This window comes from Gallus gallus, chromosome 5 (genome assembly GCF_016699485.2).
Source record: "Gallus gallus isolate bGalGal1 chromosome 5, bGalGal1.mat.broiler.GRCg7b, whole genome shotgun sequence".
Taxonomy (NCBI): Eukaryota; Metazoa; Chordata; class Aves; order Galliformes; family Phasianidae; genus Gallus; species Gallus gallus.
The window spans coordinates 54,161,285-54,177,872 of NC_052536.1; the positions used below are offsets into that span (position 1 = coordinate 54,161,285).

A 16,588-nucleotide genomic window follows, 5' to 3' on the forward strand; every position below is an offset into this window, starting at 1 on the left:
CTTACTTAATAACTTATTTAGATTTCGTACTATTAATATGCCATGCATTGGACAAATCAGAAGAAACTATAACAAAAAGAGCAGACTCACCTCTATATTTTTGATCTGGTTATTATTCAACCAAAGTACATTCAGCTTTGTTAGGGCTTCCAGATTTTCAATCTTGGAAATTTCATTGCAGTAAAGGTAAAGCTTTTCTAAATTTACACATTTTTGTAGACCATTTATCCTCTAAAATAGAAGAAGATGTATTTGCAGCACCAAATAAAATGTCACTGTTTCTGTCAGTCCCCCACAGAGCATTGCCAGTTTGTTCTGAACAATTTGATTACCAACAATTTGATAGGCTTTGAGAAGAATTATGCTAATTTAGAAAGATTTCCATTAACATAACAAGGAAAGAGTAGTAGCAAATACAATGGCTCATGATAATTATGTGACTTTAAATACAGCATTATTTTCATGGAAATGTTTATGTTCTAATCAGTTATCTGGAAAAGGTTTCAATATATGGTTAAAAAATATATAGTTTGTAATGAAAAAATCCAACTGTAGGTTATTAAAAATAATTAAATAGAAATGTTTAAGAGATAATTAACAAATGTTTCAAAAGAGGTAATTTGATCTGCACCTAAAACGTGATTTTTGCATGCTTAAATTAAAAGTGCCAGATCCAAACTCTTTTAAAAAGAAGTTCTGTTTGCTCTGCCTTGAACATACAGAAGTGCTTGTGAAACAAACTCACAGTTATTGTAAAGGACTGGAAATTGGTTAAAGTTGGCTAGAAAGAAAATGGATATTTAACTTACCACTAAACAACACTCAGCAATCCACAGCTCTCTGAGCAACAAGCAGTGCTTCAGGCCTGTAATGTTTTCAATACGTTGCCCAACAAGAGTGAGAGTAGTTAGATTTGGGAAATATTCCATGCCTACAATCCTAGGGTAACCTGAGAAAAACATCTCCAGTGCTGTTGTTTTCAGTCCCTCTTGATCAATGTTCTCATAAGACAATCCATTACATACACACTGGAAATGAAATGCAACCGTTATTCCCTTTATATTCAGAGTGTAAAAAATAAGTTATAAAGTACAATGTCTCACTGACATTACAGTACTGCTTAGCATCAGCTCTCTTAAAGCTTCCCATGCATCAAATGTGTTTGCAATTTGGACCACATTCAGTATGAAACAGTTAACTAGCTTTCTTCTGTTCACAAGTCACTTTCAAAGTATTGTTTGAGTTCTCAAAATGCACCTTCATTTTAAAACAAAGTAATATTCAAGTATGCTAATTTTAATGAAGATTAAAATCCAGAAATCCATACATTTATCTGTAAGCTAGCATATATACGCATACACTCACATAAAGGTATAGGGGTGGTATCTTTATCAGGTTTGTAGCTTTCCACTTCTGCAGTGGTTGTAAATGTAATAATACAAGCTGTTGGCCAAGAAGTAAGAAGTTTACATGCAGTTTCATTACAGATGAGATTCCTGTTTGAGATTAAGGCATGTGTAGGTATCTACATGTGAAACTCTTACTCTCACGTTGGTCAAGAGATTTAACCAACATAACCAAAGCACCCTGAAAAGCCATTCAGATGACCACAGGAAGTGTTTACACTAAATTGATTATTCTGTAGGTATCCTTTACAATATGTGATGTGATTCAGCTGACCGTACAGCATGTCTAGTGCTCTTTCAGAGGACTTAAATGTATCTGGCAGCTGCTGTTCCAGGTAACAATGCAGATAAAATGACACTAAATGGCTGTATCTATGCTGATGAATCTTATCCTTATTTCCACTGACTGTGGAATAATTGAATCCTTGTTAAGCCATTGGGAATTGTCACCACAAGCTCTTATTAGGACTCGGTCTCGTACGACCTTTGGGGCATTCCAGAATGGAGGCTATGCTACAATGGCATCTCTAGAGAAGCAAAAGTAACTGTGTGTTCCAGTAAGAATACTGATAATTACAGAAATAGAGAGAAAGATTACAAAAATGAAAAATAAAATAAAAACAACACAACAAAACAACATAAAGGAAGAAATATCTCACCAGCTCTTTAATTATCCCCTCAGCGCTCTGGGTTTGGTTATCACTTCGCATCACTTCTTGCGTTTTCTGCACTGATGGCTGTTCCTTAGGAAAAAAAGCCATATTATCAGCTGTGTAGCTACCCTTGTAATTTACAGAGGCACGGGATTGCCAAGAAGTTTGTAAAATAACAGTAATAATAAATTAATCTAAATTCCTAGAACACTGCATTCCAGAATCTGTATTTCTAATGCACTCCCAATGGAGATTGCAACAGAAGGAAGCTGGAACTGCCTGGAATATCTCGATTTATCACCTGTTTAGTGAACATTTTTAGATTCTGTAGTTGCATGGATCACCATAGCAGAGGGTATTCCGACCTCCATCAGGAAGGATGAGGAATTACACCCCTTCCTTCTGCACTGGGCTCAGTAAGCTGCATTTGCACAAATCATAAAGGCGAGAGCACTCTGAGCACTCTGGTGAGTGCTTCAGGACAAGAACCTGGATGAAACAGTAGAGAAATTTACACCAGACCCAGATCAGCCTTAGGAAGCAACGGGTTTTGTTCCACTCCGCCTACTGAGGGCGCAGGTTTGCCAGCATCGCTTCTGGAGCGCTGCCTCCCCAGAGAGCAGAGAGCTTCCCGCCGTCAGCGCGTCGCCTAGGAGACCGCGTCGCCACGCCCATCAGCAGGCCGGCAGCCAATCGGAGGCGTGGGCGCGAGAGGAGGGCGGGCTTCGCTCCGCAGGGGCGTCGGCCATGTTGGTTACCTCAGGGTGCGATGCTCAGCGCCGGTATCAACAGTGACTCCAGTTGAACAGACCCGCTGGAAATGACTTGCAAAAATCAATTAGAAACGTGGGTGTGAGGCAGAATGCGCCCCTCTGACCGAAAGAACTGTGCTCATTGAGCCATTCACTCTATCAGTATAAGAACGACATGTTTAAATCACTTATTTTTTTTCCTTTTTGCATGAAGCGAGGCTGGCTGAGCGCTTTCCAGTGGTAGGAGTTCTCAGCAGAAAGTGGGATCCGTCGTGAAACCGAGCAAGGGGGTGAGTTTACTGCAGATTGCAAGGGTTTGCGGCAGCGCCTGCATTCATGTTTCTCACCGTTTTTCGTGGAGGGGAAGAAAATGGCGCAAAGCGTTGAGTTCCGTACTTGCACTGCTCCTTCTTGCCGCCAGGTGTCGCTCCAATGCCACGCAAGCGGCAGTTCCCCTCTACTGCTGCATTATAAGGATGTTTCTGTAAGGTTTTGGACTTCCCTGCCTGCAGGGGCTACAATTCACTTAACCAAAGACACAAATTTAGTGGGCTTCTTCGAGCAGAAGTCTATAAAGAGACAAATGTGTGAGTCTAAGTATGCTCTCCCAAATGAACGTGCTCTAACGAGTGCAGAATAGAACGGCTTTAAATCAAAAAGCAGCTGGTAATGCTGTGAAAAGTCTACACACTTTTCTGTTTCAAAGAAACATACAACGCTGTCATCTACTCCCAGCTTCCTCCAGAGAAACTGCGGTGTCATTTTGCTCAAGGGAGTGTGTCCTGTTCCCTTCACACTGGATCCTGCAGAGAGCACCTTGTTTAGCAAATGACTCCTTTTCTTCCCTATTGGCAAAGGATCCAGAGGCAGCCCTAGCAGGAAATCAGCTTAGGCCAGTTGTTACCATTTTGTGATCTCTCTGGTATTTTTTTAGATAGTGATTGTGTGACGAAGCAGTAAAGCTGGGCGCTGCATCCAAATCCAGATATTCACTGGTATTATTGGTAGCAAATTGCAACATCTTTCGTTTTGGAGAGTGTAAGTGAATGACTCATTATTGGCACTGAGGAAAGCCAAATGATCTAATTTGGGTGCGGGGATTTCTGCTTTACTGGAAAATGCTCCTCTCTTACCAGAAGGGAATAATTACAGAGAATCAACATTTTTGTAAAACACCTTCTGTCCTTTCTATGTGACTGAGTCATCTCAGGGTGACCTGCTCTGGGAGCCTGCAGCCTGTGTGTGATATCCCTAATCTCTTCATCTGCAGCCAACATGCAGGGCAGTATTCCATCATTAACCATGAACTCAGCTCATTGAGAACTACATAACGTTGCTGCATTTGTTGCATAAAGAAGTTAAAACGCATATTTGCATATACAGTCCTTTAAAAACGTCTGGCAGCAGTTGTTAGATTTCTCTTGTAATCTAAGGGGTTTTCAAACCTATCAGTCTGAATTAATCATTTCAAGTGTGTTATCCTTCACCTTCTGCTGTGGCACATTCTGTTCTAATTCTGCTAAAGCCCATCAATATAATTTCATAGCATAATCAAAGCAAGTGTTTAATTGCTGATGGGGCCTTGCTGCTGTAGATTTGCTTTGGGAATTGTCCCTGTAGTTTTGCTGACTGCCACAGAAACTTCTGAAACTGATGTTCATTGGGTTCTTACGGATCACTGTATATTATGGGCATGTGTTTCTGCCTATGCCTTCTTCTGATGTCTTTGTAGGGTGGTGGTGACTTGAATTCACTGAAGTTGCTGGAAGTGATTATTACGTTTGTTTGTGGAAGGGTTTCTGTCCTTAAAAAATACTGTTTGCAATCTATGTACAGCTTTTTGGTTGCTTCTGCTTTGTATCACTGGCATATTTCTGACTTCCATGTGCCCTTTGTTACTCAAAGTGCTTCCAGGACTCTGCAAACCAAAGCATATTTAGATCAAATATTATATTAAGTGCCAAGAGGCAGTGATGATAAACCACATGTAAGTATTTAAAATACACAGCCTATTTCTAAAATATAATCTGTACCTTCTTTCTGAAGAATTGTACACACACTTATTAGCTTTGAGTATCAGGTAAGATAAACGAGTCAGTTTGAGTTTTTTTTCAATTAATTAATTTATTATTTTAGCAGTCTAAATATATAGGTATAAGACTTGGCTGTGTATTTTGAAGTGTTAAAAATAATAGAATCCTTGTCAAGCCATTGGGAAGTGTCACCCTTTCAGCTGTAATAGGAGGCAGGTAGGCTAGTAGGCTATGCGCTGACATTACTTTGAAACATGAAGCTAGTGACACTGATGTCTCCACCTCATAATGCAGAGCTGTTACTGCTGCTGGGGCTAGAAAAACGTTGCTGAAACAAGCCCGAGAAAGGCTTCTAGGATTTGACACAACACTTGTGATGCAGTCACTGTGTTTGCATCAGTGCTGTGAACCGTGAGCACAGATGTGACAAGGGGAGAAGTGCACTTGCTTTTGGCACTGTCAAAAATAGGTGTTACCTGGGGAGTGTGCATCCCAGGCTAGTTACAGTCTGACCTGCAGGATCAAATGGGATAAGAGCATGTTGTCTCAAGTATGGCACAGACAATTGTTACAGATAATCCAGAATTGTGGCTTAGGTGCATAATATGGTTTAGTGTTTTATGTAGAATAACTCCTTACTGGCTGAACTCTGGGTGGACGAGGTCATTTCCCAGCAGCTCTAGCTGCACCCCCGTGTCACACAGCACCTGATGCAGAATGGATCCTTGGTGTCTTAGACTTGGGGGTAGCTGTTGAAACTCTCCTGCAGGGAAGTGGATAAATAAAAGCTCAATAAAACTTCATTAAGAGCAAACTATAGGTAAGACATTATTTACAGAATGTTTTATTATTGCAGTAACTTCTACAGCCAGCTCTGAATCGGATGTTATGCTAACAGAAGAAATGAGCTCAGTGCTGATCTATAAAATAGCTGATGCCTGGTGACTCATGATCCTGGCACACCTGCTTTATGCAAACAAAAAATAGCACTGTGCAGTAGTAGATACACGCTGACTTTTTGTTGGGGTCACTGCCCCAGAGCTTACAGCACTGATCCCAGTACAGACCCCTGAGGGGCACTGCTTGTCACTGATCTCCACCTGGACCTTAAGCTACTGAGTATGATTTTGCAACCAATTCTACATCCATTGGATGGTTCACCCATCAAATCCACACATTTCCAATTTAGAGAGAAGAGTGTTACGTGGGACCCTGCCAATGGCCTTACTGGAGTTCAGGTGGATTACATTAGTGGCTCTTTGTCCACTGCTGCAGTTACAGCATCATAGGAGGCCACGAGGTTGGTCAGGCAGGACTTGCCCTTGGTGAAGCCAAGCTGGTTCCGTCACTCTGAACAATAAAACTGGGACAGTTATCTGGGTGGACTGTCTCTACCTGAGAATGGGCTGGGCATTGGTTGGCTTGTGATGACTAGTTGTGTTTTGCACTGTTTTACCCCTTTCTTACTGAACGACCTTTATCTTAACCCACAAGTTTTCTAACTTTTTGCGTTCTGATTCTCTTCGCCCCATCCTGCTGGAGGGAGAACTGAGTGAGCAGCTTTGTGGTGCTTAGCTGTGTACTGGGGTTCAACAAATCCTAGGTTCTCACTATGGAATGTCACTGCATAGACATGGCAAGGAAAAATAAAAAGGCAAAGAAATCTAGTACGAAATACATGAATACAAGTAACATCATAAAATGTGCACAGAACTTATTAAATGGATTAAATTGGCTTAAAAGCAGACTTCAGAATGGAAAAAGAAACATTTTAATGCTTATTAATCAATTTTGTGAAGCTACCTAATCATTTTATTGGTCATCCAAATGTTATCATAGGTCTCTGCCAGTTCTATCTGTAGATGGCACAGACTCGTTGAGAAGTAAATAATAAAGTTACTCCTACATCATGTTTTGAATTACCTAATTAAATGGTCACAGTCCAGCAGTGTGCACTTTAATACAGCTAACTGCAAGCTGATACACTGAGGCTATGTGGGCTACACTTACAGGAGGAGAAACCCTATGTTCTGATTTGGGAAAGGAATATAGGTTCATCATAGCAAATTGTTTCAGCCTGAGCTTCCATTGTAAGTGTAAGTCAAGTTAACTACGTGATCTGTGGATTTGTCAAAAAGGTGATCACAGGAAATGTGGCAGGGAAGGGGTTTCTCTTTCGTATGCTGCACTGATAAGACAGCTTCTGCAACGGTGTGTTATTTTAATGTGGCTTCAACGTAGGGAAGGAATATACAAACTTGATGATGTGCTGCTAACAGACCCTCAGCAATGAAAGGAAGGTTAAGACTGAAGTAAATGACAGTATATACATATGTATATATGGAATAATATGGATGATAGCAAAGGCTTTTGAATATGTTGAGAAAAGGCACAAGAAGATACAGTCGCAGAAATTTAAAGCTGAATGAACTGTTGTAACATCCATATATTGTCCGTATATTGTCAGCATTGGTGGAGGTGGTGTCGTGTCAGTACTGAATTGGATTCTTCATCCTTTCTAAAGAGGATCTGCAGATAGAGAAATATAAATGAGCTTCTAATCTCAGTGCTGAATATTTCCCAATTTTTGTAATGGGGCAATCTCTGTTTGCGTCAGAACTTTGGAAAACGTCACCTTTTTTTTCTTTTGTCTTCATTGTTTTCTTCTTGCATATCCCTCTATGCATCTAGGGCCTGAACAAGCTCTGTTGAAACAAAGGTAAATATTCCATGAGATGCAGTGTAATTACAGGCTCATGAAATAGCAAAACAAGTAATTTTGGCTCTAATCTGCAGTTCGTATGTACTCCTGTAGCTCCACTGAACCCTAAAGAACAACACCTGTTAACGTGGCCAGAACTGTTTTACAGTCATATTCTTGTCTGCTGCTGTTGCAGGGAATTAAACCTTTGAAAACCTGACCACCAGAGTAGGTGTGGAGGAAGCATTTCACTCTGGCCATAGCTGCGTCCTGATGAATTACCTGGTTACACTGGGATCAGAACCACTGGTTACAAAGTGCTGGGTAGAAGCAAACAGAAACATCCAGGAGAATTCTGGGACATATTCTACAGTCCCACTGCAGTGTCAGTCACCAGTCTGTAGGAAATGTGAACTCCCAAAGAACCACAGAAGTAGCACTGGAACATTTTGTTTAATATCTCAGGCAAAATAATTTTGCTAAAAAGGAGCAAACAGTGAACAGTGAGGAATTTTCACCTACTTTTCTTCTGCATTTTCCCACAATGGCTGGTGCACCTCTTTTGTCTCTGAGGCACAAGGGAAACTGAAAACCTGCTAGACTGAGAATAGTCAACTTTCCAGGATGAAACAGTACCTTAGTTGATCTGTCTGAGAGAGATGATGAGAGAAGCATCTTAGGTGTGATATGAGCAAGTCTGAGATCCTTGCATCTAATGATGAAGAGATCTGTTAGCATAATTCATAGTACAAGGATACTGCAATACTGATATACAAAAACATGTATCTGAGCATGTAATGGACTTCCTACACCATCAGCTTAAGGAAATCCTAAAAAATATACGTTTTTCCTTCTATTTTATCATCAGACTGTTTTTCCTGGATCACAGGAACAAGACTAGCCAAGCACCTTAAGCAGTCACTTAACTCAGCCCTTTGCTGCAAGGCAGAATTGACTCTTTCCAAATCTTTTCTCTGTAGTGTTTTTGCAACTGCTTTCTAAAAACCTCTGGCAATGGAAATTCTAAACCCAAAGACTAATAGCAAACACTGATCCCTATCAGCAGAGAAGGTTAGTGAATGCAAGAGAAAATATTAGTATTTAGTAGTAGCTCAGCAGTATTTTGATATTACATAACCTTTTAGATTTTGCTGTAGGAGATCAAGAACCTGGAAATTTCTAAAGCTCTCCTGAGTAAGTCAGGAAATTCCACAATTTCTCTTCATAAAAGTTTATATGCATATATGTAGGGGAAATGCTAAGTCACAGCTTGATCCAGCAATGGAACGCTTGGTGGGAAAGCAGGGCCAACCCAGGGGAACTCAGGTGTATGCAATGAACCTGAGTGACCAGAAGGGGTAGAGCCAGGATCCACCGCCTCCCAGACTTCATTTAAGGGTTGGCAGTGGAAGTAAGGGTACCTCGTTAGAGATCTCTGTCTACCTGAGGCCTTTTGAAGGTAAGCTGATTATTTCTTTTGTTTCCATTGCCTACAGCTGTTGTATTTGAACAACTCCTCCACTTGCTGAAGCCTGGGTCTTTGCTACTCTGCTGTGATTGTACTTTCACTGCAGCTCCGAGGAGTTGCACGTGTCAATAGAGTATATAAAGACTGAGAGGGTAATAGAGCACAGTGGAGTACCAGAGTGATGAAGAACAGCAACAGTTGTATGAAAATAAATGGAGGGAGAACAGACCAGTAGGGATCTGGGAAGATCCCCAGCAAGAGGAGAAAAGCATGAGAAAAGCAAAGATTTAATTACTTTGCCTACAGTTTATACTTTGAAGGAAGAAAACAAAATGTTTATTGGAAAACAGAAAGAAAAAATCTGGAAGAAAAACATAAAAAAAAAACCCTAGTCACATGCAGTAAGTCTGATTATAAGAAAATAAGTTATGATTATAAGAAGATTTCCTGAAAAACTTATGTTGGTAGTCATTCAAATTGCATATCTGTAAGTTTGGGGAAAAAGTATACAGGTAATGCATGCAGTAAATGTTGCAGTGGAAGGAACTGAGATGGAGTGCCCTGCTGTCCCCAGCCCTGCTCACTGGATTTAGCACCATGACTGGGTACTTCTAAAATGTAAAGGCTGTGCTGGCAAGTAATTTCTTCCTGGTTTTCATGCTATGATTTGTGATCAACTAAGATGTTTGAAAACTGTTAGGAAAGCCATGTATCAATTCTGACTTTGTGTAAATATATGGTTATTTCTAATAGCATGTTAAAATGTTTGTTGACTCGTAACATCAATAAATAAAACCTGAGAGGAAGTGTATGGTACTGTACCATGGTAGTGGTAGCATGTTGTGGATTAAGCCTTCAGGACTGGCTGAGCATGACTGAAAAATAAGCTTTTAGCCTCTAGAACATAAAAGGAGAAGACAGAGGTTAATGAACTTGTTTCTTTTGCTTATCTTTGGTACTGGTCAGCCACAAAGAATGCAAATGGCCTTTTTGAGGGCACTCAGCAGCTTCTTGCAGTGTGACAAATCTAGGATTGTGCTGCCACAGAGGTAAATAAAGACAGGCTTGGGCAGCAGCTTTTCTCCTCTAAAGCAAAGCTAGCTTGCATTTCTAGGGAAATACTACAGGGGCAGGATGAAGAGAATGAGAAAGATGTTAAACTTGGGGGTGATCATGAAACTCTGCATATTGAGCTAGCATTGGCTTAAACCGATGCTATTGCCAGGCAGATTCAATTGCTTTTTTAATAGAATTAAAAAATGTAATGGAAAGACAGAATCCAAAACCTGCTCTCTGTCTGCAGTGAAGATGGGCGCTAACTGTAATCTTGGCAAAATCCATTTCTTCTTTCTGCCCTTTCTAATGTCTCTAGACCTTCACTTGCCAAAGAAGAGATCACAGCTCCAAGCTGGGTGGAAGCCAGGCAGAAAGCAACAGCTTTTGTGTTTGGGTTTATACATAGTTCTTAGTCTGGGGTTGCAGTTGGATTCCAAGGATGATTGTGTACTTTTGGAGCCCGTTGCCTTTGCTGCCTGCTGTTCCACCACAAAAGGAGTGATGTTCCAGTATTCCCCTCCCATCTATGCTGGATATGTGCCACTTGACATACTCAAAAGAGGGTGAAGAGTGGTGTTACAAAGTTTGCAAATGGTGCAGAATTAGGTTAGTAAAAATAAAAGCTGATTGCAATGAATTGCATGAGAGATCTGACAATGTTTGAGGAACTGATCTCCAATGATAACAGCAACCTGCTGAGGAGAAATAGCCATGACTATTGCAGTAAATTAGCTATCACATCTCAGGAAAAAATATCTTGGAGTCATTATGGATAATTCAATGAAAATATCAGTTTCATGTTTGGGAACAATGAAAGACAAACCACATTGTGGTTTCTAATGTTTCTAGACGAGATATCATACTGCAACAGCAGATTGTGTTCCCACACCCCACATCATACAAGCACTTTGGTCTTTTCCTAGAAGTAGAAAATGAAGTGCTCACCTTGGAAAACAGATGACTAAATCACAGAGATATATAAGATCACAAGTGGCATGAAGATGTATATAGGATCATAGAATGGCCTGGGTTGAAAAGGACCATAATGATCATCTGGTTTCAACCCCTCCGCAGTGTGTAGGGTCACCAACCACCAGACCAGACTGCCCAGAGCCACATCCAGCCTGGCCCTGAGTGCCTCCAGGGATGGGGCATCCACGACCTTTCTGGGCAACTAGAAATAGCCGTTATTTCTTGTTATGCAGGCTCTAAAGTGTATCATGAAATCATCAGGCAGATACAGAACAAACAAAAGGAAGAATTTCTCCAAGCAGCCTATAATTAAATTGTGGCTCTTGTTGCTACAGGATATCTTGAATGCTGAAAGCATAAATGGATTAAAAATGTGATTAGGCAAATTTAAAGATATACCTCCAGGAAAGGCTGTTAAACAGAAAGATGCAGTTTCAATATTGGACTGGGGAGATCTTTCAGAACAGATTACAGGTAGTATGCACGGATATATTGAGGAAGGAAGGCAGGGCATTTCCAATCTCTAGGAAAAGAGGTGATTTTTACTCCTGTTTTTTCTGCATGCACCTTAATAATCTGCAGCTAGATGCACTCAGACAGGATCCTGAACAATCCTTTGACTTTTGACCCATTATGGCTTTTTATAATTTTTACTTCATTTTTCCTTCCCCTTTGCTTTCCCTTTATCGTTTTTGTTTGTTTGTTTGTTTGTTTTTGTTTCATTAACCAACAATCATACTGGGGGAGACCACGTGGATGGCTCCTGGCTGACCAGAGCCTTCACAATGCTTTCTGCCTCCTGGGAGTGTTGGACAGTTTACACACTTCTTGTGGCTCAATACTTGTGAAATGGGGAGATTTTTATTAGCTCCTGGGTATGTGAGACGTAGAGTTTGGTTTCCCTGACACGTTCTTGAAAATATTTTGCACACAGTGCTGGGCAAATGTGGGCAGTGATCTGGGATGTAATAAACCAGTCTGAAGTCTTGCATACTGGTGATGTACTCCTGGAAAGGTAATGGTAGGGCACAGTGGCAATAATTAGTGAACTGAGGTAATTTGAAAAATAAACTCTGCTAGAGCTGTTCTTCATGGATGAATTTCCATTATCCAAAAGTACACTTAAAGGCACCTCTATACAATGTGTAAATGATGCAGCACTGGGACGGGATTCAAACACCAGTTGGGGAAAAAATGAGCAACTGGGAAATGGAATCTGGAAATTTGTTTTAAAAAAAATGAGCTCCCTTTTTGTAAGCTGATACAGCTGAGAACCTCCCCCCTCCTCCCCAAATTCCTGCTCTCTGTTGGAGGTAGAAATGTTATCGGGTATATAGAAAACCAGAGGATAACTGAAGAGCAACATGAAAATGAAATGGCACTGAAATGGAACCCAGGATGGTCAATTTGATCTGTATGCAGCAGTATTAATTCATGAAACCATAGTAAAAGCTTGACTGGAATATTGCAGCTAGTTTCAGAAAACTAAATAATAAGAATGAAACAAACTGGGTAAACTTAAAACCTGCATCAAGATGAAAATAGGGAGTGACTTATGTGAAGCTATGAATACCTCAGCAAAGAAAACACCAGGGAGGGAGAGAAGTTGTTTAAGCTGAAGTACACTATTGGCACAAGAGCAAATGGATGTAAACTGTCCATAAATAAATGTAGGCTTGAAATTAGAATAATTTGTCTAGCCCAAAGGGGAGTGAAGTTTTGCAACAGTTTTCCAGTAGAAATAAGAGGGACAGAGCACTGTGTTTTAAAATGACATTGTACAGTTCATATGTTATTGTTGCCTGAAATAGAAAAGAACTGTGCCTGGCAAGCCAAAGAGTTGGTTATATTTTTGTATTTCAAGCAATTTTATATTATAAGATGAAAATAAGTTTGTGAACATAAACATTTGAAGGGCAGAAGGAGAAAAAGTACTTTCTTGAGAAATATTCTGAGTGTGAAGTGGTTACATGATATCTGCTCAAAAGTACTAATGGATGATTAATTATTTGGGTTGTTTAAGTTAAAGCTGAATCAGTAGTCAAGGTACTTTGATGATGTGCCTTGTGGTGGCAAGTATAAGGAGCAAGACTGTCTTCATCAGAAGTCATGTAACAAGGCTCTGAATGTTCAAACCCTGGAGCCCAGTGAGGAAGAAATGATGCCCAGGAAGATGAATTCTCTTCATCAGGTGCTGGAAAGGAAGAAGCAAGTGACTGCAAGTGATGGCAACTCCTGCCTACTCACCTCACTGTGGAGGCAAGTAATGTCAGGTTTCCATGTTGCAGGTGTTAGTAGGATCTGCATTCTTGAGATTAGCCTGCAAGGAAGTATACATTGCAAGAGGAGCTTCAGGGTGGATGTTTCCAGCCAGATGGTTCAAAATGTCATGAAAACCTCAGATTATGAAACCAGTTGGCTTCAGCAAAATCCCTATAATTAGGGCACTAACCATGGCAGTCAGTATTTAAAAGATCAGACCTTAGGTATAAGCATTGTTCAGTGCAAACTATAACATTTCTTCTAATTTTACTTTTATCTTTAATCACATTACTTTTTTTTCCTATGAAGGTGACTTTTAGATACTAAGCTGTCATCTAAGCTTGTGTTTCACTCTGGGGGAAGTTTGGTGTTAGAAATGCTCCATGATCCTTTCCTCCTTCTCAGGCACGTGGAGACACCTATTGTGCAGATGACAAGAATAGTGGAGGTTTTCTGTTAAGTGCTGTGGGAACCTTGTTCCATCCTCCATACCGTCACTTTCACCATTGAAAACATTTGGAAGATACACTATGACAGAAGAGCAGATCAAAATATTTTCCACTTACAGAACAGTCGCTGGTGCTTAACTTCAGTGCATCTTTGAAATAGCAGACTGCATCCTTTGCAGCGTATCATTGTGGCACCAGGCAACATCCATGTTTTAGTGTCATTAATATTCCAATAGGTAATGGGATTTTTAGTGAAATAGAATAGGTCTTTGCTGTAAGATGATACAAATTCAAACTTAATTAATTGTCTTTCCTGTTGTAGTGGAAAATAGGCCTTAGTGAAGGCACATATATTTGGGAATATAAGCCATCTGAATGAGTTTTCTGGTTTCAATTCAAAGTAAAGTTCTGAATCTTTACATTGTAAGAATTAAAATTCCTGTGCGTGTCACTGTTGTTTCATTGTCTTCAGATCTTCTCATCTACACATTTGACATTTACATTCCTTTTTAAAACAAATACGCAGTGGGGATGTTTAGTATCTTGCTGTGCCCACTTGGATAACAGCTTGAAATCTGTTTTCTTCTAGTACCAAATTGCTAAAATCATTGATGTTCTGGGCTCTGTTCAAGACTGAGATATGAATAATTAAGGTTAAAAATACAAGTTCTCACATTTCTTTTTCATGAATTGACTTGATGTACCTTTCAATACTGAGAATACCAGAGCTGGACAAAGCCCTGCCAGCAATACTTACCTACTGAAAACATGGCTTCAGAATAATGAACAATCTTGTATTGATTCTGCTGAGATGTTTCATAAGTGAGCACAAAGGCAATTAAGCTAGGGAATAGCTGCAGGTACAAGATGCTTAGAAAGTTCTGGGAAGCTGGAGAAAAGGAAATCACAAATGAGTCCTCCCTGCTTCCACAAGGCAAACCTCAGGCAATCTCTTCACCTTTTAAATTTTGAAGTCTGTATTGAACCATATGGTAATCTATTATGTGTTCATGTCATTTTGATTTCACGTTCCTGCCTGGAGAGCCTCAAAGTTGTCCATCAGTTTCCCCCATCCCCCCAACCACTGACATTTTTCAGAAGCCTCTTCAGGAATTTCACAAGAACTGTGTATATTAAGCAGAAGAATCAATTGTGCCTTTCAGGTTAATTTAGTTGAGAATGGTCTTGTGGAGCAATCTATCTCCTATTTGCTGTATTGATTGAGATCCCAGAACTTAGAAAGCACCTGCTGCTTGTGATAGATGATAGGATGAGGGGAATGTGCAATCCCTCCATCACTAGAAGGCCTGGTGATCCTTATGAAGGGTTGGTAAGACTTCCAAATCTAAAGCATAGAAAATATTCAGCTAGTTTCACTTTCTTCCCAACTCCCTGAGCTGTGCAAAGGGCAAAAGCCCTTTTCCTGTCACAACAGCCTTCACTGGCTCTTACACAGGGTTTTTGTTTTCTTATCTATTTCTTTACCATGTTTGCCTGTAAAGAGCTGATTAGAATTCAAATAAGGAAATTGCAATGAATGGGATGTTGTTTTTTTTTCTGTTTGAGCACAATGAGGACAGATTCTTTATGAGCTATTCTGGGAAACTTTCCCTGCAGTGTTGCTTGTGAGTGGTAAAAATGCAGTTTGTAATCACAGAGGTGAGTGGGAACTTGTTGTTCTCTTTACAAAAACATAATGATGGCCAAAGCTGTATGCTGATATGTGTTATAAACTTTTCCAAGTCAGTGATCCATGTCAGCATTTTGAGGAAGGATACACTTTCTTCATAATCCAGCAGAGGGCCCTGGTCATGATTCCACTGTTTTGGCAGAAGATTTGAGTTATTCAGTGGGATTGGATTGTTCATGGGAAGCCAGTAGAGCCCTCTTCCAGTCTGGGTTTTGATTTTTGCAGATGTCAAGTTACATTAAGAAGAGAGCATGCTACAAGTTCATAAAAACACATAGTCAGACTTATTTTCTTCTCTACCCACTCCACTGCAGAATGCTGAGATTAAAATTAAAGGTTTTAAGGGTTGTTTAAATCGGGGATTAATCCTGTCTGGTTTTGCTTTTTCAGCATTGGCGTTGGCTAGAGTTTGAGGAATGTAGGTTTGTGTTGACTACGAACATTTAATTCACAAAATAAAGCCACAAATGAGAAGGCGTGGTAAGAATTTGCAGGTTGTTCTGTCCAATTTCAGTGATGAGGTACACAGAATGAACTACAAAGTGATTTTGAAATGTAAAGCAATAATATTCCCTTTGAAGTACTGATATCAAGTGCTAAATGATATATCAATTAGATGCAAAAACAAATCCCAGCCCTGCAAATATTACAGAAAAACAGCTTATTTGAAGTTGATGGGATTAATTACAAATATAAGATAGAGCCTGGTTCTACAACACTTCTCCTAACAAGAGTTTAATTTCATACATTTAAATAAAAATTACATTAAAGGCCTCAGAATAACTATTTCTTGGCTTCATACTGGCAAAATGCAGTCTCTGCCTGACTCAGCCCTCTGGATCTCTAGTGCCCAAACACCTCAACTCTGTGTTTATCCTTGAGCCACAGGGCACTACAGTTCTCATATCATCAGTGAGGTGTGTGGGCGGCAGCCAGCAGAAGACTAAATTCAGGATTAAGGCGTAATTGCAGTATTGTAATACTTAATGTTTAGGCAGGTGGAGCCAGCTCAAAGGGGCAGATAAACACGTTCAGCATTTGCTGTCTGTTTTCAGTCAGGGCAGCCATGCTCAGGTCACGAGCCCGTGAGTGAACAAGGTAACAACATTTTGCTCAGATAACTCCTCAGAAGGAATATTTAAATGA

The 16,588-nt window shown here is 40.1% G+C and overlaps 2 protein-coding genes across 6 annotated transcripts in view; one reads left to right on the forward strand and one right to left on the reverse strand.

The window, feature by feature from the left end:
- The window catches only part of LRRC9 (leucine rich repeat containing 9), a 51,811-nt gene extending 49,101 nt beyond the window's left edge, over positions 1-2,710 (reverse strand). For 4 of the 5 annotated variants that reach the window (XM_040701631.2, XM_040701633.2, XM_040701630.2 and 1 more), the window contains exons 1-4: positions 2,361-2,710; positions 2,066-2,149; positions 810-1,028; positions 91-231 (exon numbers count right to left, since the gene is read on the reverse strand). In XM_040701631.2, the coding sequence (XP_040557565.1) occupies positions 91-231; positions 810-1,028; positions 2,066-2,149; positions 2,361-2,396 (480 nt within the window). In that variant the 5' untranslated portion in view covers positions 2,397-2,710. The remainder of the gene's footprint in view (positions 1-90; positions 232-809; positions 1,029-2,065; positions 2,150-2,360) is intronic. The other variant, XM_040701632.2, reaches the window with a different exon arrangement.
- Positions 2,711-2,786: 76 nt separating this feature from the next.
- The window catches only part of RTN1 (reticulon 1), a 116,885-nt gene continuing 103,083 nt past the window's right edge, over positions 2,787-16,588 (forward strand). Inside the window, exons 1-2 of the mRNA XM_046941360.1 lie at positions 2,787-2,905; positions 3,026-3,101. The gene's annotated coding sequence lies outside the window, so the exon portion shown is untranslated. The remainder of the gene's footprint in view (positions 2,906-3,025; positions 3,102-16,588) is intronic.